At 37.8% G+C, this 25975-nt stretch overlaps 1 protein-coding gene across 1 annotated transcript in view; it reads left to right on the top strand.

Annotated features, from left to right (window-relative positions):
- Window positions 1-25975, top strand: part of APOB (apolipoprotein B) — a 43949-nt gene that overhangs the window by 13062 nt on the left and 4912 nt on the right. The window contains exons 7-26 of the mRNA XM_067544706.1: window positions 898-1022; window positions 1179-1264; window positions 1775-1994; window positions 2920-3147; window positions 3325-3442; window positions 3559-3705; window positions 5014-5225; window positions 5568-5805; window positions 6366-6542; window positions 6891-7082; window positions 8314-8481; window positions 9367-9578; window positions 10365-10547; window positions 10778-10899; window positions 11570-11780; window positions 12866-13041; window positions 13204-13391; window positions 13697-13842; window positions 16242-16615; window positions 17753-25336. Of these exons, the coding sequence (XP_067400807.1) occupies window positions 898-1022; window positions 1179-1264; window positions 1775-1994; window positions 2920-3147; window positions 3325-3442; window positions 3559-3705; window positions 5014-5225; window positions 5568-5805; window positions 6366-6542; window positions 6891-7082; window positions 8314-8481; window positions 9367-9578; window positions 10365-10547; window positions 10778-10899; window positions 11570-11780; window positions 12866-13041; window positions 13204-13391; window positions 13697-13842; window positions 16242-16615; window positions 17753-25336 (11107 nt within the window). The remainder of the gene's footprint in view (window positions 1-897; window positions 1023-1178; window positions 1265-1774; window positions 1995-2919; window positions 3148-3324; window positions 3443-3558; window positions 3706-5013; window positions 5226-5567; window positions 5806-6365; window positions 6543-6890; window positions 7083-8313; window positions 8482-9366; window positions 9579-10364; window positions 10548-10777; window positions 10900-11569; window positions 11781-12865; window positions 13042-13203; window positions 13392-13696; window positions 13843-16241; window positions 16616-17752; window positions 25337-25975) is intronic.

The raw sequence follows: 25975 nt of genomic DNA on the forward strand, positions 1-25975 counted from the left end.
TAGGTAACCTATTCCAGTGCTTCACTACCCTCCTAGTGAAAAACTTTTTCCTAATATCCAACCTAGACCTCCCCCACTGCAACTTGAGACCATTGCTCCTAGTTCTGCCATCTACTACCACTGAAAACAGCCTTGAACCCCCTTTCAGGTAGTTAGAGTCTGCTATTAAATCCCCCCTCATTCTTCTCTTCTGCATGCTAAACAAGCCTAGTTCATTCAGCCTCTCCTCATAAGTCATGTGCTCCAGCCCCCTAATCATATTTTTTGCCTGTAGTGGGGGGCCCAAAACCAGACACCGTACTCCAAATGAAGCCTCATCAGTGCCGAATAGAGGGGAATAATCACTTCCCTCGATCTGCTGGCAAATTAGTTCATAATGATAAGGGTATGTCCTTTCCTATAGGTTGTAAGGGCTCAGTCCTGCAGTTCATACTCAGACAAACACCATATTAACTTCATTGACAGTTGGGATAAGATATTCGCAGGAGTTTTAGCTGTGAAGAGGCTGCAGGATATGGACTGATATTGGCACAGTTTTTTCTTTAGACAAGGCTATGATTTCAATTATGAACTAAACAGCACCACTGTTCCCAGTGTGCTGTAACTGTTAATGTTACCGCCAAGTCATCATCATCATCATCCTCTTCTTCATGTGGCTGATGTAAATGTAGAGCAACAACTATAATTTTACATTCAGATGGTTAAGCCAGATAATTGCATCTGGAGTAGCAGAGTGTATTGCTGTGATGCCTCCTTTGTATTTGTGAATCGGGCATTGAGTTGTTGTATGTTCCAGGGTTTCTTCTAGGTGACCAGAGTCACACACTGTAGAGTCTTTAATTTTCCATTTGCATTACAAATGAAGCCAAGTAACAGTAGCAAAATTTTGTGTTACAGAACAGCCCATTAGCCACCTTGCTCAGCAGCAGCCAATCCTGCCAGTACACTATTGATTCAAAGAAAAGACATGTGGCTGAAGTAGACTGCAGAGAAAAACACCTGTTTCTGCCTTCCTCATACAGGTAGGTGGCATGTCATATAGCGTTAACCTCTCTTCATAAAGATTCATAATGAACAATAATTGGATAATAATGCAAGACCAGGGCAGGATTCAGCAGAACTACAGCACAACAAATTCAAACTCAACTAGAGTACTGCATTTTTCTGTTGTTTACTAGAAATCAGTATGGTATGATGGCACAAGTCACACAGACCCTGAAACTTGATGAAACCCCCAAGATCAACAGCAGAAGCTTTGATGAAGGTAGGTCTGCAGTTCTGAACCATCATTTCAGTGTCCCTGTGGAACATTTCTGGCTTCCCGTCTCAGCATGCATTTCTCATAAAAAGTGTCCACCAACGAAGTTGGATTTGCTTTTTAAGAAATGCACAGCCGCCTATGATTAAAAAAAAAAAAGCGGTGTATCACCTTCAGGAAATAACAGTGGTGTTTATGCATCTATCCGAGAAATAATTCTAGATTTGAGGAAACAAATGCACTGTTCAGCTGTGTCAGTGCCTATATAAAACTTCATGGAAATCCTGTTATTTAAACAGGAAGGATTCTTTGAAGATTCAGAAGCTAAAATGTCTCTGTGATGGCTTGCTCTAATAGGGACGTTTCCTAGTGGTCAGGCCTTAGACCCTTAGACATGCAGGGGGTGTTGGTAGTGGAGCCCAGGCTCCTCCCCACACTTCACCAGGGGTTTGTATACCCCATCACAGTCCCTTACAGAAAGAAATAATTAACACATATAGTTTTCCTATTTGTTAGATGTACTGGAGAAGAGAGGACTTTCACTGGAAAATGCTGATACCAAATCCCTTTGGCACGGGGATGCTGTGCTGAAAATCCTCCAGGAATTGCAGAAGTTGTCAGCCTCCCAGCAGAACCAGCAGAGAGCCAGTCTTTTTTACAAATTTGTAACAGGACTTAGAAGCTTGCACAATGACACTCTGGGGACTCTTGTACCAAAGATGATGGCGACATCAAGGTAATTGTACCAAAAGGGTAGCTCTCGCATTGTGTAAAGACAGTGCCTGGCAATGTGGAATCAAATTTAATTTCAGAGTTGATGTTCTCCTGTAAACAGTTTTAATCATAGCCCAACGTAATATCTTAAATGCTGTCAGTTGAATATTTGAAAGACTGCTAAGGGTATGTGTGTTTGAGGGAGAGAGGGAAAGCTCTTTAAATGTTACCCCACAAACAAACAGGTTCAGTGTGGTAATAATATACTTCAACAGGTTTCATTTTAAGTTCCTACCTTCCACAAGGTAGTAATATTGTTCATTTTTTCATTAACTGCTACTTTGATATCCATGAATTGGGCTCCTAGGTGTTACAATAATACATATAAAATAATACTAACAATAGTAATGTAATAAATCCTTTATTGTGCCTAGCTGGTTATATTAGTATAATTTGCAAAAATAATATGATTTGTAATCAATTTTAATGGCCATTTGTGTGATACATTATAGATATATGTGTATATCGCTCACACTTGAACACACACAAATACAGCTACAGAATATATAGATATGAAACATACTGATGATACAGATAGGTATGGAGAAGGATATGCCTGAACCAAAACTCCAGTTCCAAACTGTCCTCTGGACTTTGTGGAAGTTTGGATCTAGATTTGAATTTCATGATTTGGACCAATCTCTGCAATGAATTGGAACCTGATTGGAAAACTCTGACTCTGAGCCATTCCAGACTTCAGGAACTTTTGATTTGAATCACAATCTCATGACTCCTCAGAGACCTAAAAACATTTCTCAGTTGTAGAAAATATTAATCTGCATTTGAATATAGTTGTAATACATTGGCTGAATGTTTCTTTCTAATATTCAACATGGACATATACTTAAGAACATTGGGCTAATGTAAATAATCTCTTTTCCTTCCAGTTCCATCACAGTACAGGGTCTAATTCAGTGCGGTACCCCAGAATGCTATGGTGCTATACTTCAGATAATAAGAACTGGAAATGTCGATCCTCTTGTGGCCGATGCAGTCACATACAGCCTTGGACTTCTGCCTTTTCCATGTACCAAAAGAATACGGGAAATTCTTAACATGGCCCAGTATCAGCAAAGTCGAGCTTCGTTTTATGCTTTAAGCCTTGCTGTTACCAAGTGAGTATATATTCATATACTTTTACAGAAAAGGTAATCTTAGGACAAACTTTGAGGGCAGTCGTTATTTGGAGATTTAATCATTCAGATTATTATTTTTGTGCAAATTGACCTAGAAAAGGATTCCATACCCACACCGAAGTAAGCTGTTTCTGGTTCATTTCTGTCTTTCCTTAGATTCTATGATGACAAGACAACTGTGACACAGGAAATAATGGATGTTGCAAACTTTATGGAGTCAATGATTGGCAATGAGTGCTCTGGGAACGATGAGTTAACCTACCTCACACTTAGGGTATTTTTATTCACCTCTCTTTTTATACCAACTCCTATTTTAAAATCACGGTGTACAGCACAGCATTTTTATTGATTGGGAAGAAGTGTTTATTACCCTGTTTTCATAATTCACAGGCTATTGGAAACATGGGCAAGGCAATGGAGGCTGCTAATCCAAACCTGAAGTCTGCTCTGAAGACGTGTATCAAAAGTGAAGTTGCATCACCTTCCGTTCAGAAAGCAGCCATCCAGGCACTGAGAAAGATGTCTATTACTGATGAGGTAAACCAGTCTTCAAGAATTTGTATCATTTTAGCTTATGTCAGTTGTATGCTTCAAGTTAATAATTAAACCAGACTTTCTCCATCCATGAATATTCCATGCTATTTCCCCATTATCTTTTCCCCGGCCTTTCTTTAGAACCCCTTCACTGATATTACTGAGTCTGGTACTCCATTCACAGCAGCTTCATGCTGATATAACCCAAGGGGCCAGGTCCTTAACTTCTGTGAATTGGCGTAGCTTCATTGTGTTGCACCTGCTTTACACAGGTTTAATTATGTGAGAGAAGAACTGGGTCCATTGATATTGGATGGTGTCTTCAATGAAGCATTGCTGAATTATAGTGAGGATGTGGTCCAGTGACTTCAAGAGAGTTACCTCTGATTTACACAGGTTTAATTACAGTGAGAGGAAAATAATCAGCCTCATTGCTTTTACTGGGTGGTTATTAGTTGTGGTCATATTATCTAGACAGAAACCTGGATTCTATTCCTGGTTCTACCATGGACCTGCTGGGTGATTTTGAGCAAGTCACTCTCTTTGTCTCCTTTTCTCCATCTGTACAATGGGGATAATAGTACTGACCTCCTTTTTAAAGTGCTTTGAGATCTACAGATAAAAACCACTGTATAAGAGCTCAGTATTATTTGTATTTGCATTACAGTAGCATTAGAAGGCTTCAACCACACTGGGGTTGCATCATGTTAGACAGAAATATAGTAAACCAATTCCAGCTCCAAAGAGCTTACAGTCTAAAAAGACAGGACCTTTTTAGTATTTTAATTAGTTGTACATCACCCCAAACATTTCAGGGAATGTTCTTCTTGTGTACTTTGAAGGTGAAGTAATGAGAATTACTATGCAATACATATGAAATAAGTAGAGTTGGTTGGGAAATTATTTATTTTTCCCTGTGAAAAATGTCAAGCAAAAAACCTTTTCATGTTTCATCAAAATTTTTCTTCAGAAGTTTTTGGCCTTTTGTGAATAAAATAAAAACTAAACATGTTTTGGTTTTCAATAACCGAAAAACACAACATTTTTTCATTTTCAGTAGACAGAAAGCAAAATAAATTTCAGTTTTGACAAAAACAGATTTTGTTCATGAAAATTTCCATCAAAATAAAGTTTTAATGAATTTTTGGGACCAGTTCTAGAAATGTTCTATAGCCTCAATAAAGTTGCAACAGGGTTACACTGGGGTGATTAAGGGAATAATTTGACACAAAATGTTCCAATCAAAAACTGGCAATATCATCTGCTAGCCAGATTATCAGTGCACTAATGTACCTTTCATTGTTGGTACAGGACCGGGCTATGCTTCTAAAAGCTTTCCAAAATGCCGATGCTCCAGTTGACAAACGTCTGGCAGCCTACCTCATGTTGATGAAAGGTCCTTCCCCATCTGATCTTAACAAGATCACTAGAGCTCTCCTAAAGGACAAAAGTGAACAAGTGAAAAGTTTTGTCGCCTCTCACATTGCCAACATCTTAGACTCTGAGGAAGTAGGCATCGAAGAGTAAGTACAATTAAACTGTACATTGTTGACATAGGAACAAAGTTTTAACCCTAGTTGAAATTCCAAAGACAAATGAATGGTTAACTGAAATAGCCTCATTAAAACAATTGAAAGTCAGAGGGCCAGATTGTCAGCTGGTGTAAATCGGTGGCTTCAATGCAGCTATGCCAGTTTACACCACTGAGGTTCTGGCTCTTAGCATTGCTTTTACTACATGAACAAGTGCAATGCATTCACTAAGTACAATCGAGACCCATGGGACAACATATCCCTATTGTTCAAAGACTAAATGTTTTCTGGAATGTTTACTAACTATATTACAATTAATTTCCTTTTTCTCAGTCTTAAAAAGAAAGTAAAAGAAGCTCTTAAAGGATCTCAGATTCCATCAGCCAAGGACTTCAGAAAGTTTTCACAAAATTATCAAACTTCCAAACGTGTTTCCCTGCTCGAGAGTGACCCTGTCTCAGCCACACTAGAAGGAAATCTGATATTTGATCCAAACACTTACATTCCTAAAGAAACCATGCTAAAAACTACTCTGCAGTTGTCTGGAGTTAGCCCAATGGATATCTTTGAGGTACAACAGATATCAAATCCTTACACTATTCATTTTTACATCTTCTCCTCGGTTTGCTTATAATGACATGCAGTGAATAAATATATTATTTTTCCAAGTACTAAGATCCTGATCTAAACCCCATTGATATCAAAAGGAGCCTTTCCATTGACTTCAGTGGGCTTCAGACCAGACTGGCCCTTTTTTGGCACCCATTACCATCATGTCTGGAAGCATTTCAGGCTTAGGTTGAGTCATTCACGATCTCATTAAGTGTAAAATTCACCCACTTGAAGCCCATGCACCACTAACATCACACTTGAGCACTCATATTACGGTTTAGGAGGAATGTAAGCAATTCATAAGTCTTGAGCTGATGCTCTGCATGGGGTGAATTTCAGCCAAAGAGATCAAATGCTCTGCTCTGTGCAGCTGCATGCACATACCTTCTCTATAGCTTTCTGTACTTGCAGTGTACATTTTAAAATGTACCATTTGTTCACCAGAGAGTTATTTTTGCTGTAAAGCTCCCTAGAAGCAGGGAATCTGTCTCAATCATGACATTGTTTTGTGTGTTTCAGATTGGCATGGAAGGGAAGAGTTTTGAGCCAACGCTAGAAGCATTGTTTGGCCAGAAAGGGTTTTTTCCTGACACTGCCAGTAAGGCTTTGTACTGGGTTGACGGCAGAGTTTCAGAGCACATTTCCAAGGTGCTCTTTGACTATTTTGGTTACTCCAAGGATGAAAAACAGGATCAGGTATACTTTCAGGCTGTTTTCTGGAAAATGTTTTGTTAATATTTAGCACATACATACATTTGTGTGCAGTAATTTCTGGCATGTATTGTATATCTGTATATATTGTATACCCTCTTGTGCTTAACCTACAGAAGACAAAATCCCTAGCTACAGCTAGCCATAGGTGATTCCCTTTATTGCATTTGGTAGAAGCCTTTGTTTTAGGAACCAAAGTTCCTGGGCTCTGTCTCTAATAGGAGTATGTGTGCAGACCAGCTGCAGTCATGTTGTAACTGTACTAGGTGTACAGACTCTCAGATTTGTTACAAGGGGATCTCATTCTTTATTACTTTTTGACTGACGTCTCAGGATGTGATGAAAGGAATAATGCTGAACCTTGAAAAACTGATAAAAGAAATGGGAAACAAAGAAATTCCTGAAGCTAGAGCTTACCTCAGAATCCTGGGAGAAGAACTTGGGTACATGAAACTCAACGATTTCAAGCTACTGGGAAATATGATTTTGAAGAGCATTAAAACTCTACAGGCCATCCCAGAGAAGGTATGTTTCTCAAGTGCAGAAGGAATATATTTCACATTAGGTTTTACTATAAGATATTTTTATATTTATCTTCCAAATAAAGCACAGATATTTGAATGGAGTACTAGTCACTTAAAAAGAAAACTATTTAAAATGTAGTATCAAAATTTAGCCAAAAGAAAGACTAAGGTTCAGATCCCCAAAGGTATTTTGGTGCCTAAATCCCACTGGAACAAATCCATCTAATGGGAGTTAGGTTCCTAAATACCTTTGAGAATCTGGGCCTAGATAATAGTGCATCTTGACGACAAGAAGAATGTGAAAGTTTTGAGAATAGGATGCCCAGATAGCAAGTGTGAAAAATCAGGACGGGGTTGGGGGTTAATAAACACCTATATAAGAAAAAGCCCTGAATATTGGGACTCTCCCTATAAAATCAGGACATCTGGTCACCTTACTTGAGAAATGTGTAGATGATTTAAATTCATCTCGATTTCAGAAATTTGTCATAATGTCTTCAATGTCATGATTATTGTCATAATTTTATTCCATTTGATTTCACATGTGGTGGATCCAATCCAGCAATGGGATCCATGCAGAGCCCCAGAGAATCCAGTGGGGGTTCCTGATACACAAGGAAGCACCTTCGTGGAGCCCCCTTGACTCCAAAGGATCCCATTGCAGGATTGAGACATGGGAGTAAACTGCAAAATGTTAATGTTTTTCTGTGAGTTATATTGCTAAGGTGTTATATATGGAGGTAGAATTACAGGAATATTTTTAAATGTTTTATAATACTAGAAAGTAAAGAAAATGTATTGCATTTTAGGAGTATTGCGTGAAATCCTAACCCCATTGAAGTCAGTGGAAGTTTTATCATTGACTTCAATGATGCCAGGATTTCACCCTTCTATCTAATCTGATGCACCTCAGTTATTATATTACATCTATCACCATGTAATCAGGTGGTCACTATTTTTTCCTCAGATTTATGTGAAGAAATTATTATATTTATTTTTCTTAAAAGCCAGATTATTCTTTGCAACTTTGTTTTTACTTGTGCCTTGTAAAGTAGTATATTTGTGCAGTCTTGGTCTCTGTACTATATAAGAATTAAAGTCTTAGATGGTGTGATTATGATTAAAGGATATTTTTAAAAGGTCCTTTATACCACATCCTATGAATAATTTTAAAGTTACAAAGCCTACATCAAAGTACTTCATTATTTAGTGTTTCCTTATTTGATTCACAGATTGTGCAGGCCATCTCAAAAGGTACAGAGGGTGACTTATTTCTTCACTACATCTTTATGGACAATGAATTTGAGCTCCCAACCGGAGCAGGATTGCAGCTCCAAGTTGCTTTCTCTGGAATTGCAACTCCTGGAGCCAAGGCTGGGGTGAAGATTCAGCCAAAGAATGTGAGTCTTAATGCCTGTAATTGTATTAGGTTCCCCTAATAAATGTACCATCTCCTTTGGGAATAAAGCAGAGATATCAGCATGTTGTCAAAGACAATACAGAATATTCCAGAAACAAAGATCAAATTATTAATTACAAAGCTTCCAGATTGTCATTAGGTGAGGGTAGAATTAAATTAATAAATTGCATAGAATAAACATTAAAATATACCTGTTTTTCAGATCTTTATCTAAGATTATTCATCTAAATTAACCTGCTAACATTTTTGAAATCCTGAGTCACCAGAAATAGGTTTGAAACAAGATCCCCAATCAAAACACCTTTGAAGTTTGGGGTTGTTAATTTTTTAATATAAACCCAAATTTTGCATTGGGCCTCTATTTTGGTAATCGACCAGACTACAACCTTAAGCCTGAGCACTCTTATATATTGGGAAAGTTTAGGACTTTGGCCCCATTCCTATTTCCCAAACTGTTTGCTCACTGGAGCTTAATATATTCCTCCCATTATGGGAGGAACCTTCTGACTGGATTTAATCTTCTGACTGGATTTAAAATTGCATGAGGCTCTCCAAACAGCCATTTTTAATTCAAAGTCTTTCTGCAGTGGTAACAGCTTCAACATTAAAGCAAGTTCACTGTCCCTGAGTTATCTCCACCCGTATCTGCTGCCTCACAAATATCACTTCCTTTTTCCTTCCGATTCTACAATGTGCCTTAGGATCAAACTTTATGAAATAACAAAATTAGTTTGGTAAATTAACCTACCAATATCTAGAGCTAGATCACCCATAAGAACGAGAACATTACTCTTGCATTGATATTATCAGAACTAAATGATGTACTTTAGGGAATGAAATATATCATTTTGTCTTTGCCCCATAGATGCAAGCAGACCTGATTTTTAAACCATCAGTGGCAATTGAGTTTGTAACTCATGTGGGAGTAAACATCCCTGCATTTGCTAGAAGTGGTGTGCAGATGATCTCCAATATATTCCATGAGTCTGGAATTGAAGCCCGGGTTGGTTTGAGAACCGGACACTTAAAGCTCAGCATTCCTGCTCCAAAGACTCCAACCAAGCTCTTCAGCTTCAGGTATTTGGACCTGAATGAGAATATTTGCTCCTTTTTCAAGATTGCATCCTCCTTTTTTTGCTTTTTGCTTCTTAATGATAAACACTGAACTGGATTTTTATTTTGCTGGAGGTTGGGGATTTTTGTTTTTGTTTTTGCTAATCTGGAAAATCATTGATACTATAAATCTAGGGTAACTTTCTTTTCAGTGCAATGTAGTAGTAGTCAGAGCAGAACAGGGCTTAGGAGTCAGGACTGAAAGGTTCCTGAATTTGCTACTAACTTTCATAATATTTAGCCAGACACCTAACCTGTCTATGCCTCGATTTCCTCTTCTATAAAATGTTGATAACAACAATACATATCTACGTGTTGGAGTGATAATTAATTATCATAATTACTTTGAGATTCTAAAATGAAAGGATCTGTATGCATGCAGATTATTTATTATATCTTCTTCTTAGCATATGTGCAATGTGCCACAGGTGGCACGTGACCTGAATTCATCACTGAATTTGGTCCACTAGTTAGATCATTAGCTTCCCTGGCTCAGGCTGGGAATTGATGGGGAGTGTGATGTGAACACTGAGCCATGCCCTCCCATGTATTATATTATAATTATTATTAAATAATTATATTATTTTCTCACTAATTGCTATTTCCAAAGCCCTGAGTTACTTAAGCTTGTAATAAATACGTATATTTTTTCAAAAGGTTTTCACTTGAAAAGTAATTTCATAAATAGGATTTACCAAATAACAGTAAATACATGTCTTGAGAATAACTAAACTTATTTTTCTTTTCCAGTAACACATTACATTTGGTTTCTCCAACCAAAACGGAAGTGATTCCACCTCTGATTGAGAACAGAGAGTCATGGACATCTTGCAAACCTTTCTTCCCTGGTCTAAATTACTGTACTAAAGTAGCCTACTCTAATGCCAGCTACACTGATGCAGCACCATACTACCCACTGACTGGAGAAACCAGGTCAGTCATGTCATCCCTGACGTATGTTTTTTGTCTACCCCACAAAAGGCAACCTTCCATATTATGGCAGCAGTATATATTTCTTTTTTTCATGTACTTTAATAAAAGAAGGCAGGATCAACTCAGAAACAGGCTGGTTGGGAATCGAGGTGATTTTTACCTTTCGCCATCATAATTGGATTTGCTATTTACTAATATAGGTGACATGTTTCCTATTATGAATTCTCTAGGCTTGAAGTTGAAATACAGCCTACAGGGGAAGTACAGGAGTACTCTGCAAATGCTAACTATGACCTACAGAGAGAGGGAAATGACCTGGTAGACACTTTGAAATTTACCACTGAGGCAAAAGGTAAGAATCTGAAGAACAATCAGATTCAGTTCATCTTTGAATTGTGACATTGCCGTGAAGAAAAATCAGATTAACAAAATTAGTATTGCTATTTACAACATACAATATAGTACAATACAATGCAATTTTTATGTCCAGTCCTGCTCAGTTTCATGCATGTGAGTAGTCCCAGTGCACAGGTGTTTGAAATGTTTTGCTGTGTTAAATAATAAAATTACATTGATACAGAAAGCAAAGAAGAAAGAAATTATGAGGCACCATATAAGCAAGAGAAAAAAAATACACTGTTAGATGAAATATGAAAATGAATGGTTAGTCAATAATGCACAGAAATACAGAAAATCTGTTTTAGAGAAAAGACTTGTGCCAAAATCAAATTGTATGGTGAAAGAAACTGAAGGAGATCAGTGATAGATAAAGGGAGAGAGAGAGCAGAAAGGTAATTAGTGACAATATAGCATCTCAGGCTGGGTTGATGAAATCTCTAGAGATTTTTAACAACAAGGAGATCAAATTTGAATTTGTGAACTCAAATTGTACTTTTCATTGTGTCCTCTTTAGATCTTTGGGATGATACTGTTTTCAGATGCTCTTGTTTTCATCCTTCCTTCTATAAAAGCCTAAAAAAGACACTTTTTGTGAACAGCCAATTAATGTTGCATTTTTTCAGGTGCAAGACAATGTGAGGCCACACTGACCTTCAGATACAACAGAGACAAGAAGATTTTGACCAGTGATGTCCAAATTCCAAATTTTGATATTGACTTTGGTACCAACTTCAGAGTCAATGATGAATCCAATCTGGAAATGAATGCATATACCTTCATCTTAGACATCAGTAACAAGAAGGTTCCTGAAATTACTGTCACTGGTCGCATAAGGTAATCCTGAGACCATCTTAGATTTTCCAAAGATTTTGACACTAGATAGCTGAATGTTTTATTAACAGTAGGGTTTTCAAGAGTATGTTCTTCTACATACCCACAGATTGTCCATCATCTACATTCACCATATGAACTCTCTCTTTACTCAAATCCCACTTTAAAACACACTTCTACCATAAAGCCATTCATCTATAATCCACCACAGACAGATAAAAAATAAAAAAATATATATAATCCAGCTTCAGAATGGACCCTTCACACTATATATGGCATATATAGTTTAGGTTACAAATTCTTCGAGGTAGTTCCTGTGTCTTCTGCAATGTTGGTAGAGTGTCAAGGGTGCCATTGACGCCCAATAAATAATAAGAATAAAAACATCAGAGCGTATCTGTAAAAATCCCTACCCTTTACTGTAGCATTTACAGGAGAGTTTATAATTAATGGCAGTTTTCCTTTGATCCGAAAATTGTCTGCCTCAGACCCACAGTGAAGTGAATTGTTCACACTTTTTAATACCCTTCATTCTTCAACAGAATTCTTTTATCTTGAGGCTGCTCCTGGGATTTCCTTATGCAGAGCTGCCATTCACATCAGTGGCATTGACAAAGTTCAAGTACTTTTCATTTACATTTCATGCAAAATCGGGATTAATTCTACTCAAGACAGCCAAGTAACAGAGGTGTAAAATGCGTAAGCGAGAGGAAGGTAGACTATCGCCCATAGAGCACCAAATGCTTTAATGTTTACTCAGTTGTTAGCTAAAACTACTATTAATATCAATGAGAATTTAGCCTGAGTCAGAATTTTAGCATTTGGCCCATATACACCTGGACAGGCAGAGCTCTGCAATAGTATTATAGTCATTTTCCTTGATCAGTAAAGTCCCAAGGAAATCAATTGGAGTTGAGCACATTCATCAGTTCAAGGATCAAGCTCCTAGATCCAAATATACCCATTCTTTGTACCACCGAGAATTCCTTTTTTCCAATTTTAAATGCTATAATTGCTCCTGAAAAAGTGCCAATCATAGTATAGCCAAACAGGTGATGTTCACAATTTCTACTATTTTGCTTTCGCAGATATGATGGGAAGAGAGATGCAATGCTGGGAGGTGCCATTTCTATCCCTCGCTTACAGACTGAACTTAGAACTGAAGCATTGCTTCATCATTCACCAAACAGAGTTTCTCTTCAGATGGAGTCATCTGCAGCAGCTTATGGGAACTCGGTTTCAGAGAAAGTTGTTTTTACTTATGGTATGGGCATTTATCATGATGTAGAAATTTTACCCATATTACATATTACCCATGTTTACATCAGTTATCCAGAACATCTCCATACGCAGTGAGCCATACAAAAGTAATGTGATTTTGTTCATTTTTATTCTTGTCTCCCTCCCTTGATCTCATGATTTTCAGATAATGAGAAGCTTGAACTAGAGTGGAATTCAGGCACCAGCACTGCAGTGAAAAAGATGACTGCCAGCTTCCCGGTTGACTTTTCAGACTACCCAAAGGCTTTACAGAAGCATGCCAATGAGCTGCTGGACCGAAAAGTGGCTAATACAGACATGACATTGCGACATATTGTCTCACAATTCATCATGGTAAGTGTGAATATTTATTCTAAAAATATTATGGCTTGATCATGCAACCTGGAGGAGCATTCATGTGAATAGTCCCATATATTTTACTAGGACTACTTGTGTAAATACTCACTAGTATATGTAAGAGCTGCATTATCGGCTCCATCTGCTCCTATCCAGAAAAGCACTCAATCATGTGCTTAACTTTTAGCACATGGGTAGTAGCCCCACTAACTTAAAGCTAACCACGTGCTTAAATTTAATAATAGATTGGAGACTTGTCATTTCATATTACTCTGGAAAACACATCCACTGTGTGATTGCAGGCAACCGGTACGTGGCTGACGAAGGCATCCAAGGATGTACCTTATGCCCAAACTTTACAAGATAAACTAAGTGGACTGCAGGAACTGAACATTCAGACAATGGGACTGCCTGTGATTACGATTCCAGAGGAACTCTTCCTGAAAAGGTAAAGGGAGAAATGAGAACAGTCACCACAGGGAACTGAACCTGGAAACTTGTTCATGTATTTCTTATTTAAAATATGATTTGATCTTGTTTTAGATAATAGCACATAATGATCATAAAAAAGAATTGTAAGCATGGAGTTATATAAGTATGTTTACTAAATTAAATATGTCGGGGCTGATCCTCAGCTACTGTCATTTTCCATAACTCCAGGGAAGCTGATTTACACCAGCTGAGGATCTGGCTCATCACATATAAATATATCATGCACTCCGTAATCCTTAGAAGAGAACGGATTGTTTTTTCTTATGCTTTCTTTCACTGGGGTAACATGAAGCTCATGTTAGACACAAGCATCTTCATTGCTTTCAGTCTGTTCATGGGCTGAGTATGGCTAGGGAACCAAGCGATTTTTCTCCTATGGTCTTATAATGGGTAATTCTACTGCCCTATACTTCGCTTTTGTTAACCATTTCAGATTAAGTGCCTTTGGCTTATTGGCTGTTTCTTAAAAATCACAACTTTGTATTTGGGGGTCCATGGCTTTCAGATTGCTCCTTGATGCCATTCACCTCTATTCAATAGCACACACTCTGTCTAATCTATTGGTCTTGGAGTTTGTACCATACTCACCCCTGTGACATCTGAGTGCCATTTAGGACCATATCTATGGGTGCATTCTTACATAACGTATTTTCTGACGCCCAAAGGTTCTAGTACATTTCCAGTTCTTGAGTTTTGGTAACCCTCTTTTGTAAACAGCCATATGCCAATGGACTTTGTCAATATTTTCTCCAATTCTGAAGTGGTCTTTATTGGAATACCCAGAGCAACAAATTTAATCAAGTTCAACTGATAGAATAATTCATTACAAATAATACTTGTGAATTTTGCCCTTTTTACTGTTTGCAAATTATTTATGAATCAGTCTTGATTTCAGCAAATGCATCTGTTATTTGTTAATATTCACAGAACAGTTTATTCAAACAATTCCAGCCCATTGATGTTGAAAAGTGTTCACTTTGACTGGTCAATATTGACTAGTCAATGTTCACTTTGAGTGGTCGGTATTTGTGAAGTGTGGCTAAAACAACCAAGGTTGGATCTTTAGGGGCTACCAGAATACTAATAATAAAATAGCAGACAGTCCCTGCCCTGAACAGTTTATAATCTAAAGCCAGGTTAGAGAAACAGATGCAGACAAACAACAAGAAAGGAACATACCTTGTAAATTACAGTGCAATTTCATCTCTTTTTTTCCCATGCATAACAATATTCCCCCCCCTCCACCAAACTTGTCTCCAGCTGCCAATCAGATTTTTTCACAGTCATGTGGTATTGTTTCTGATACCAGACTGGCTGACTGGAGCTTTTTAAGAAGAACAATAACAAGTACTGAAAGATGAATAATGAGTAGTGTATAAAGATTAACACACTTTCCGGCATGAATTTTTGGACAAGTAAATAATTTCTTCTAAAATGGATAAACCTTTGAGATAGGCAAACATTTTCAGAAGTAACCAGCAGCTATCTAAATGCTTTCAAACAACAGAGAATATAATAATAATAATGAAGCCCTTCATGTAACACTACACAAACATATCACTTTTATTCACAAGAATATGAACAGATCCCTTTTTCTATTATTCCACATAGCATATTACATAAATATGGTGATGATGTCAGAGAGGAAGGGCTTCAAATAAAGAGATGGCATTTGGAGCAGTTAGCACATTATTTTGGGAGTTTGGAAAGCTGAATCCTTTTCCTAACTTTGCTAGAACGTGACCTGGGTTAAAAGATTTTCTCTGTCTGTGCCTCAGTTTCCTCATTTATAAAATGCATATTATAATACCTTCATCACTCTGCCTCTGAGACCCATTCTCATACCAGCATCTCTGTTCATTAAAGTTCATAAAGCAGATTAGATCCTCAAATGGCAGGTGGAAAGTATTAATTAGAGTAGAAAACCAGGAGCAAAATTTTCATAAATATAAAAGTCTTTTGTTTAAATCCCTTGGAAAAAAATAATTAGAGAAGCACCCAGCATGGTCTAGTCAAATAATCTTTGGGCAAACAGTCAAGGGACAATTTCTAATCTGGGCCTTGCCAGTGTGGCATTGGTCCACTTAATCTCTCAGTCTCCCTGTCTGTGAAATGGGGATAACACTTCTATACCTACCTGCACAGAGGTGATGTAAGGTTTAATTAGTGAATGTATGTAGACTGCTTTGAAAATGCTGAGGTCAGACTAGATGATCATAATGATTCTTTCTGCCCTTAAAATCAATGTACCTATGAATAACCACATGATCATTATTATTATTAATAATAAATACTACTTTGTGTGCTACATAGAGTTTTACATAATGGTAACAGTAGGTAATTTTTGTGTTACAGTGATGGTCGAATCAAATATATTTGGAACAAGGACAATGTGATAATTAACATCCCATTGCCATTTGGTGGAAGATCATCACATGATATAAGGATGCCAAAGACTGTAAAAACACCTCAGTTGGTAATGGAATCAATTGGAATAAATGTGCCATCTCAGGAGTACCAACTTCCACCATTTACTGTCCCAGAGTCCTACCAACTTCATGTGCCTTTACTGGGCACTTTAGAGGTCTCCACAAATGTATACAGCAATTATTACAACTGGTCTGCATCTTACACAGTGGCTAACACCACAAAGGATGTTTCCAGTATGAGAACTAGTTATCAGTTGAAAGCTGATTCTATTTTCGACCTACTTTCATACGACGTACAGGGTAAGGATTTTTGTTAATATTGTTACACTTTGAAATCTACTTTTAAAAGGGCTATGTTTTTATATGCGCCATGAAAAGCACATTCATTTTTGAACTGTTTATGAAAAAGATCTTTGTGTAAAATCAAATCTTTTCTCTTTTTTAAAATATGTCGTATGAAGTTTATTGAACGGAGTGCTAAAAATAAATCCAGATATCTTAATAAAAATTTAAGATCCAAATTTTCTAAGGTGCCTCAACCCAGCCTCTAAAGCCCTGATCCTGAAAACACGTAAGCTTATGAATAGTCCCACTAAATTCAATAGGAATGCTCCATGTTTGCAGAATCAGGGCCTATATTTGTATTTGAAATTATTTGTGCATGTAATTCCGGTAACAAGATCACAAACACTCGTTTGTGTACACAAAGAGTTTTGCATGCAAATATGCTGATGCAATTGTATTGCTATTATTATTGTTAATTATTTATACAGCACCATAGCATGTGTGTATATGTGCCTATACCTGTACATACACACATCTGTATGTAAACAAAGTTCTTGCCCTGAGGAAATCACAGTCCAAGGAGATGATCCTGAAAGGAGATAGGTGCCACAAACTCCTGCTGAATTAATCCAAATTCCTACTGAGTGCTCTAGACAGTTAGCTACTCCCAGGATTAGGTCGTGAAACTGGGATTTTCAAAGGGAGCTAGGCACCTAAATCTAAATTTCAGTGGGAGCTAGCTGCCTAACTCCTTTAGACTCTTTTGAAAATCACAGCATGAATCACACTAAAAATGAAGACAATGAAAGGCATGTGTCATGAATACTGTGATTTGGATGATTTGTTTGGCACATATTTTATTCATTTCAAGTTTAAACAATGACAGGGCCTATTTCATTTTATAGATTTATATATAATATCACAATGAGAGTTAATTTAAGGGCTGTTTTTGAAAATATCAAAGTAATATCCAGTATTATAGAAATATTCACATTTACTTTACTAAAACAGTTTTTGCTTTTTGAACAAAATAATATGCAATTCCAAAAGCTTAATGATATCATGCATAGTATATTATTTTGCCTGGAAAAGTAAGATATTTATTACACCTTTATATCTTTTGTCTTCCCCCTTCCCCATCCCCTATTCCAGGTTCTGGAGAAGCATTTTATGATAAGAATACATTTGAATGCACATATGAAAGTTCTCTGCATCACAGACTCCTAGATTCAAATTTTAAATTTATCAGGACAAACAAATATGAACCTACTGTCACCGTAAAACAGACCATTTCACTTACAGCATCTAGCACTCTGGGCACTCAGCTCTCCTTTTCTACCGATACAGATTTCACACAGAAAAATAATTTGAATATCAACAAAGCACAAATGCAAGGGGAGCTGAGAGTCGCTTCAGTCTTTGCTAAAGGGATTTACACTCTCTCAAGCACCTATAACAAAAACAGCCACGAGTTAGCAGGTCAATCCAACCTGACGTTCGACTCATCTTACCTTCAAGCTACCAACCAGATAACTGGCAGGTTTACTAATGATGTACTGTCAATCACTTCAGTCTCTAATGTACAGAGTGGTATCATAACAAACACAGCGTCACTGAAGTATGAAAATAGCCAGCTGAAAGTGATGTCAGAAACAAATGCAAGATACCAAAACCTTGCAGGTCGCAACGAGTTTGGATTAACTTTGGCAAAGCAGATGGCTGCAGTTCGCTCTGAATACCAAGCAACTTACAAAGAAAACCGATATTACACCCTCCTTTCAGGTTCCCTTAATTCCCAGGGTCTTGAACTAAATGCAGATGTTGCTGTGAATGATCGAAGAAACCGAGCAGCTCATAAATCCACATTAAGGATGAATCAGGATGGTTTGGCCAGCAGCGCAACCACAAACCTGCAGTTTAATCCACTAATGCTGCAGCAAGAAATGAATGCTAGAATTGATGCTTCTGGAGGCACCTTGGCAGTTACTTCTAATGGACGCTATGGTAAACACAATGCAAAATTCAGCATAGATGGAAGAATGGCCCTAATGGAAATAGCACTAGGAAGTGTATATCAGAGCACAATTCTGGGTGTGGACAGCAAAAACATCTTAAACTTTAGAGTTAACAGAGAAGGACTCAAGTTTTCAAATAACTTGATAGGATCATACAAGGAAATGAAGCTTGAGCATGTGAATGAACTGAACATTCCTGGCTTATCCTTAACATTTACTTCAAAATTAGACAACACCATCCGCTTTGATAAGTTCCACAAGCATTATTTTGACCTACAGCTGCAGCCCTATTCACTCACAGCTAAGTTGAACAATGACTTAAAATACAGTGAAACCGATGTAACCAATAAAGCGCAGCTACGACTGGAGCCCCTGAAGCTGACCCTGGCTGGTAATGTGAGAGGAGCCTACAGAACGGATGAAGTGAAGCATACATACACCATCACTTATGCTGATCTGGCTGCAAATTTTAAAACAGACACGGTTGCAAAAATTCAAGGCGCAGCACTCAGCCACAGAATTAACCTGGATGTTGCAGGACTTGCTTCCTCAATTACTATCAATACAAACTGTGATGCAAAATCCCTGCATTTCACCAATGTCGTACGTTCTGCTATGGCCCCATTTACTATCACTGCTGATGTACACACCAATGGTGACGGGAGACTGTTTGCTCTGGGAGAACACACTGGACAACTGTATAGCAAATTCCTGTTTAAAGCAGAGCCACTAGCTTTCACTTTCTCCCATGATTACAAAGGATCTACCAGCCACAGCCTAATGACTGAAAAAAAACACACTACACTATTTGATAACAAAATCCATATGCTTTTCACTCCATCAGAACAGTCATGTGCCTGGAAATTGAAGAGTCAAGTGAACAATAATGTATACAGACAAGACCTTGGTGCTTACAATGATGCAGAAAAAACTGGTGTGGAACTTAGTGGGCAAGCTTTAGCAGACCTCACTATAATGGACTCACTAATTCAAGTGCCATTAATGACTGAACCAATTAATTTAATTGATGTTTTAGGTCTGAGGGATGCCGTGGAACAACCTCAAGAATTCAGCATCTCTGGTTCTGTGAAATACGATAAGAACAAGAATGAGCATGTTATCAACCTGCCATTCCTGGAACACCTGCCAGTTTACTTTGAACAAATCAGGGCTATCATTCTATCCACACTGCAGTCTACACAAAGGTACTTAAAAAACATAAATATAGATCTTTATGTGAGAAAATACAGGGCAACCATGGATAAGCTCCCACAGCAGGTTAATGACTACATGGACAAATTAGATTTCAAAAGCAAGGTTAACAGCATGAAAGAGAAGTTGGTTGCTTTCACAAAGGACTATAGAATAACAGCTGATGACCTCCAAATTGCACTGGAAAATGCCAGAATCCATTTTCAAGAAGCACTGTCTCAGCTGCAGATTTACCTGACACAAATTGAGCAACATATCAGAGAAAATTATGATCAGTATGACTTTAGAGCAGTTATTGAAAAACTGATTGACCAAATAGTTGAGAAAATGAAAGTTCTAGATCAGCAATATAAAATCAGTGCAACTATGATTAACACTATTCAAGACTTACAGTCCATTATTGCTCAGTATGACCTGCGCAAAATAGAAAGCAGTGTCACAGCGTGGATTCAAAACATGGATGCAGAGTACAAAATCATAGCTCAAATACAAGAAAAGCTAGAGCAGCTCAAGATTCAGATTCACAATATTGATGCCAGACGTATTGCAGAAAATTTGAAACAGCAGGTGCAGGCTGTTGACATTAAAGAGCTTTTATCAATAATCAGGAGTTCATTACCAGTTCAAAAAATGAATGACATTATTGAGCAAATTATAGATATTCTCCTAAATTTGATGGAGGACTATGAAGTATCTGAAAAAATCAGTGCTTTCCGAGGAAAAATGCATGACATGATCATGAAATATGAGCTTGACAAACAGGCTCAGTTTCTAATGGACAGGATGATACAATTATCTGACCAATATAAAGTGAAAGAAACTGTCCAAAAACTAACCATCTCCCTGAAAAAAATGGACATAAAATCATTCTTTGTTAAGATTGTTACTTTTGTTGATGATACCGTCAAGAAAGTGCAAACATTTGATTATCAAAAACTAGTGGATGAGGTCAACAAGTTCCTTGACATGGTTATAAAGAAGCTAAAGTCTTTTGACTATAACCAGTTTGTAGATGAAACAAACAAAAAAATCCAAGAAATTACCCAGAAAATCAATGCTGAAATCAGAACCCTAGAACTCCCACAGAAAGCAGAAGCATTAAAACAGTATATGAAAGAAGTCTATGCTGCAGTTTCCAAATTCATGGAACAATTAAGAGACACCAAACTTACAGCAATAATTGATTGGTTCAGGGACCTCCTGAATTCAACAGCATTTGCTGATCTGAAAGCCAGGCTAAATGAAAACCTGGAAGATCTACGAGACAGGATTTATGGAATGGACATTCCAAAAGAATGCCAGAGATATCTTCAGAAAGCAAGCCAGTTCTACGATACCATTTTCACATATATTTCTTACCTATGGGACACTGCTTCTGAGAAGATTGCTCTTTTGGCTGAGCAGTATGATGTAAAAAACTGGGCTGAAAAAGTGAATGTGTTTGTTGAAACAGGTTTCAATGTTCCTGAAATCAGAACTGGCATAGTCAATATACCTGCCTTTGAAGTCAGCCTCCGAGCTCTCCGGGAAGCGACATTTCAAACACCCGATTTCATAGTTCCATTGACTGACCTACATATCCCCTCTTATCGGATACACATAAAGAAACTAAAAGACATACAAATACCAGTCAGGTTTACTACCCCAGAATTTACTATTCTAAATACCTATAAGGTTCCTTCCTATACAATTGACCTGAATGAAATCAAAGTGAAGATTGTGAAAACAATAGACCAAATGATGTCCAGTGAATTTCAGTTGCCAGTACCTGACATGTATTTTAGAGAATTCAAAATGAAAGATATGCTTTTTTCTGACATTTCTTTCCCAGAAATTCATATACCTGAGCCACAAATACCTGAATTCTTGATCCCTAAACTAAATCTAAATGAGTTCCAGATTCCTAACATTCAGATACCAGAGTTCCAGTTTCCACGTATTCCACACACAGTCGCTGTCCCTACATTTGGCAAACTGTCTGGTGCTTTCAGAATATCTTCTCCATTCTTCACATTGTCTACTCTTGCAGGCATTCATAACACTACAGCTTCTGTAAACAGCCCAGAATTTGTAGCCACCGTTTCAGCTCAAGCAACATCCAGATTAGATTTCCTTGCTTTCACTATGAATGCAGATGTGCGCCTCTCAGCCCCTGAACTGCAGCAGCTGATCCTTAAAGAAACCATGAAGGTCACCCATACATTCCTTAAAGTTGATCACAACAGTGAAGTGATATTTTTAGGGACTTCTGTACAGGGGAAAGCTGAAACTACTACAAGCTTACATACTACAAAGAATTTGATAGAAGTACACAACAACTTACTGGTCAAGCTACAAAGGAAAATTTTGATGCAGAGCAAGACAACGTATTCTCACAGACTGAATATCCCACAAGCTGATCTCTCCAGCCAAGCTGATCTGATGAATGACATGACAACAGAGTTAGAAGCAGGACACGTATCATTTATTTCCAGTGGTAAAGGAAACTGGAAATGGGCTTCTCCTGATTTCTCTGATGAAGGCACCCATGACTCACGTGCCAGCTTTACAATTGAGGGCCCCATTATTGAATTTATTGCTGAAAACAGGATAAACGATAAATACTTGAAAATCAACCAAAATGTGAAATATGAATGTGGTCTCCTAAATTATGCAACACTTCACCTTCAGTCTGACATTGTGTCGCAAAATGTGGCTCAGAGCATTTTAAGTGTAATAGGCACAGGGAAGCTTGCAGCAATGACCGTAGAAATAAAAGGCAGTCATATGGCTAAGCTCAATGGAAGAGTTGCTGGTACCATAAATAATAATGTTTCCGTCTTGGTGCAGCCCTTTGAAATTAGCGTATCAACAAACAATGATGGGAACGTGAAAGTTAGTTTTCCATTTAAGTTGACTGGCAAAATTGACTTTCTGAATAACTATGATCTGGGGCTCAGTTCCTCTGGTCAGTATGTACATTGGCAAGCTAGCGGCAGGTTCAATCAATACAAATATTCCCACAGCATGTCTGCTGAGAACAATGAAGACAAGGTTCAAGCTCATGTGGGAATGAATGGTGAAGCCAACCTGGACTTCTTAAATATTCCTCTATCAATTCCTGAACTTCACATTCCTTATGTTGGAATCAAAACTTCTCAAGTGATGAAAGGATATTCACTGTGGGAACAGACAGGCCTGAAGGATTTATTGAAGACCACAAAGCAATCATTTGATTTAAATCTGAATGCCCAATATAAGAAGAACAAAGACATGCACTCACTCCCACTTCCCTTAAAAGCAGTGCATGAAGCAATTAATCAGTATACCATCTTCTTCAATAGGCATTTTGAGAAAGGAAGGGACAATGCATTAGATTTTCTCACCAATTCATATAACAAAGCCAAGACAGAGTTTGACAAATATAAAGTAGAAACTTCACTCAAAAAACTACCACGGACCTTCAGGATTCCTGGATATACCATTCCTGTTGTGAACATCGAGGTATCTCCCTTTACAGCAGAGTTGCCAGCATTTGGTTATGTGATCCCCAAAGAAATAAGCACAACAGGCTTTACCATCCCACTTATTGGGTTTTCAGTTCCATCTTATACGTTAGTTCTACCGTCGCTGGAGCTGCCGGTCCTTCATGTCCCCAGAGATCTACGCAAACTTAAGCTTCCCAAGTTCACAATGCGCAGCCCATCAGACTGTATCTTGATTCCTGCCTTGGGAAACATTACCTATGATTTTTCATTTAAATCCAGTGTGATTACCTTGAATACAAATGCTCGGCTTTTCAACCAATCAGATGTTGTTGCTCGCTTCAGTTCCTCATCTTCTTCTGTCATTGATTCACTGCAGTTTAATTTAGATGGTACAACAAGTTTGACAAGGAAAAGGGGTTTGAAACTTGCCACAGCATTGTCCCTGAGTAATAATAAATTTGTGGAAGGAAAGCATGAAAGCACTGTTAGCCTCACAAAGAGGAACTTGGAAGCTTCAGTGACAACAAATGCAAAGATCAACATGCCAGTTTTTAAAATAAATTTCAAGCAAGAGCTTACAGGAAACACTAAATCAAAGCCTACTCTTTCCTCAGCAATTAATTTAAATTACGATTTTGATACTCTTAAATATGGTGCCAGTGCTAAAGGTGCAGTGGATCACAAACTTACTCTAGAAAGCCTTACATCTTACATTTCCGTAGAGACATCAACAAAAGGAAACATCAATGGAATGTTATTCACCCAAAATCCATTTTCTGGAACGTTAATCCATGAGGCAAATACCTACCTGAACTCTAATGGAGCTCGCTCCTCACTCAAACTAGAGGCTAACTCTAAAGCAGATGGAATCTGGAATGTGGACCTAACAGAGAAAGTTGCTGTTGAAGCATCAACCCATCGCGTTTATGCAATCTGGGAGCATAACAGTGAAAATTTTGCACGATGTACCCCTCTTCTGACAACTAGAGGGACTCAGAGCTGCAGAGTAACCTTAGAACTGGTTCCTTGGAGTATGTCAGCAGCTTTTCAGATACAAGCTACTCAACCAAATTCCTTCCTGGACACAGCTTCAGTTAATCAGGGAATCTTAATGAACATCAACACTGAAAACCAGAAACTTGGCTGGAAGGGTGAAGGCCAAATTCAATCATTATCTCTCAGTCATGATATGCAGTTCTCAAATGAAAAATCAAAGGCACAGTTTGACATTTCTGGGTCTTTGGAAGGACATGTAGATTTCCTCAAAAACATTGTGTTTCCAGTTTATGAAAAGAGTTTATGGGATATTTTGAAACTGGACCTTACCACCAGTGGTGACCAGAAGCAGTACTTAAATACTTCAGCATCCCTAGTTTATACAAAGAGTGAAGATGGTTACTTTTTCCCTTTAGATGTGAACATACTGGAAGACGGCTTCACATTCACTATTCCTGAGGTGCATCTAGAAGCTCCAGATCCAGTTCTTACAACTCCAGAATTTCAAATTCCTTTCACAACCCTGCAAGTTCCATCATATACCATTGACTTGCGCAATATAAAAGTTCCACACAAGCTCAGCATAATGCCTTTTGACATCAATATACCATCTCTGCCAAAAATGAGAGTCCCTAAAATAGATGTAGGAACCAAGCACATTAAACTGGAAGAATATAAAATTCCATACTTTGAGATAATAGTACCTCAGTACCAAATAACTCTATCTCAGTTCACGCTTCCAAAAAGCATTTCTCTTGGTAATATGTATGTGGATCTGAATGCAGTGGCTAATAAGATTGCAGACTTTGACCTACCAACAATTACAATTCCTGAACAGAAAATAGAGATTCCACCTCTCAAAATCTCCTTGCCTGCTGGAATTTATTTCCCTGCCTTCGGTGCTTTGACTGAATCTTTCAGAATTGTTTCACCATTGTATAATGTCACCTGGAAAGAAGACCTAAGAAACAATAAGAACTCTTTCACATATTCCATTGCGTCTACCTGCAGTTCAACACTACAGTTCCTGGAATATGACCTGGATAGTAAGTTGTACTTTGGAATTTCATACTTCAGACTTTGGGTTGACAATGTTAATGTTTTTTTCCCAACAATTATTTTGTGTTTGAAGGGCAGTTGTACTGTGAAGAGGGATGTAAAAGAGAATTGCTTTTCCCTTTCTGTGTTCATTTTAATGACAAAACTGTATTTCTTCATACTCCTGTTAGCCCTGCATAGCCGGTACAACTAAAAGAAAGAGAGCAAGTTTCTCTTTCTTCTTCCACATCAACCGCATTTATTTTTAGTAAGTGTTAATTAAAGGCTCAATCATTTACACCTGTACAAATCAACTGACAGTTCATTGGATTGCACAGGTGTAACTATGGGCATAATTTGCTCTGTAGCAATCTTTTCATTGGCTTGAATGGGCTCTGGATTAGTTAGGCTCCAGAACCTTTATTACTGGTGGTGATGCAGAACCCAGCTTGACTGATCCTAAACTCAGTTTGTAAGGTTGGCAGTTAGGGGGAAAAACCCCGTCTTTTTGCTTGTAAACTGAGTATATTTTATTTGAAAGTTATTGAAACACAATACAGTCAGAATTTTTATTTCCCTATTTCTCTCTACTTTTCTAGCTACAGTACATGTGTTGCATTTTAAAACGTCTGTGACAAAACAGATAC

This window comes from Emydura macquarii, unplaced genomic scaffold (assembly GCF_026122565.2).
Source record: "Emydura macquarii macquarii isolate MOO-44397 ecotype Brisbane River unplaced genomic scaffold, CSIRO-AGI_Emac_v2 contig_1027, whole genome shotgun sequence".
NCBI classification, from domain to species: Eukaryota; Metazoa; Chordata; order Testudines; family Chelidae; genus Emydura; species Emydura macquarii.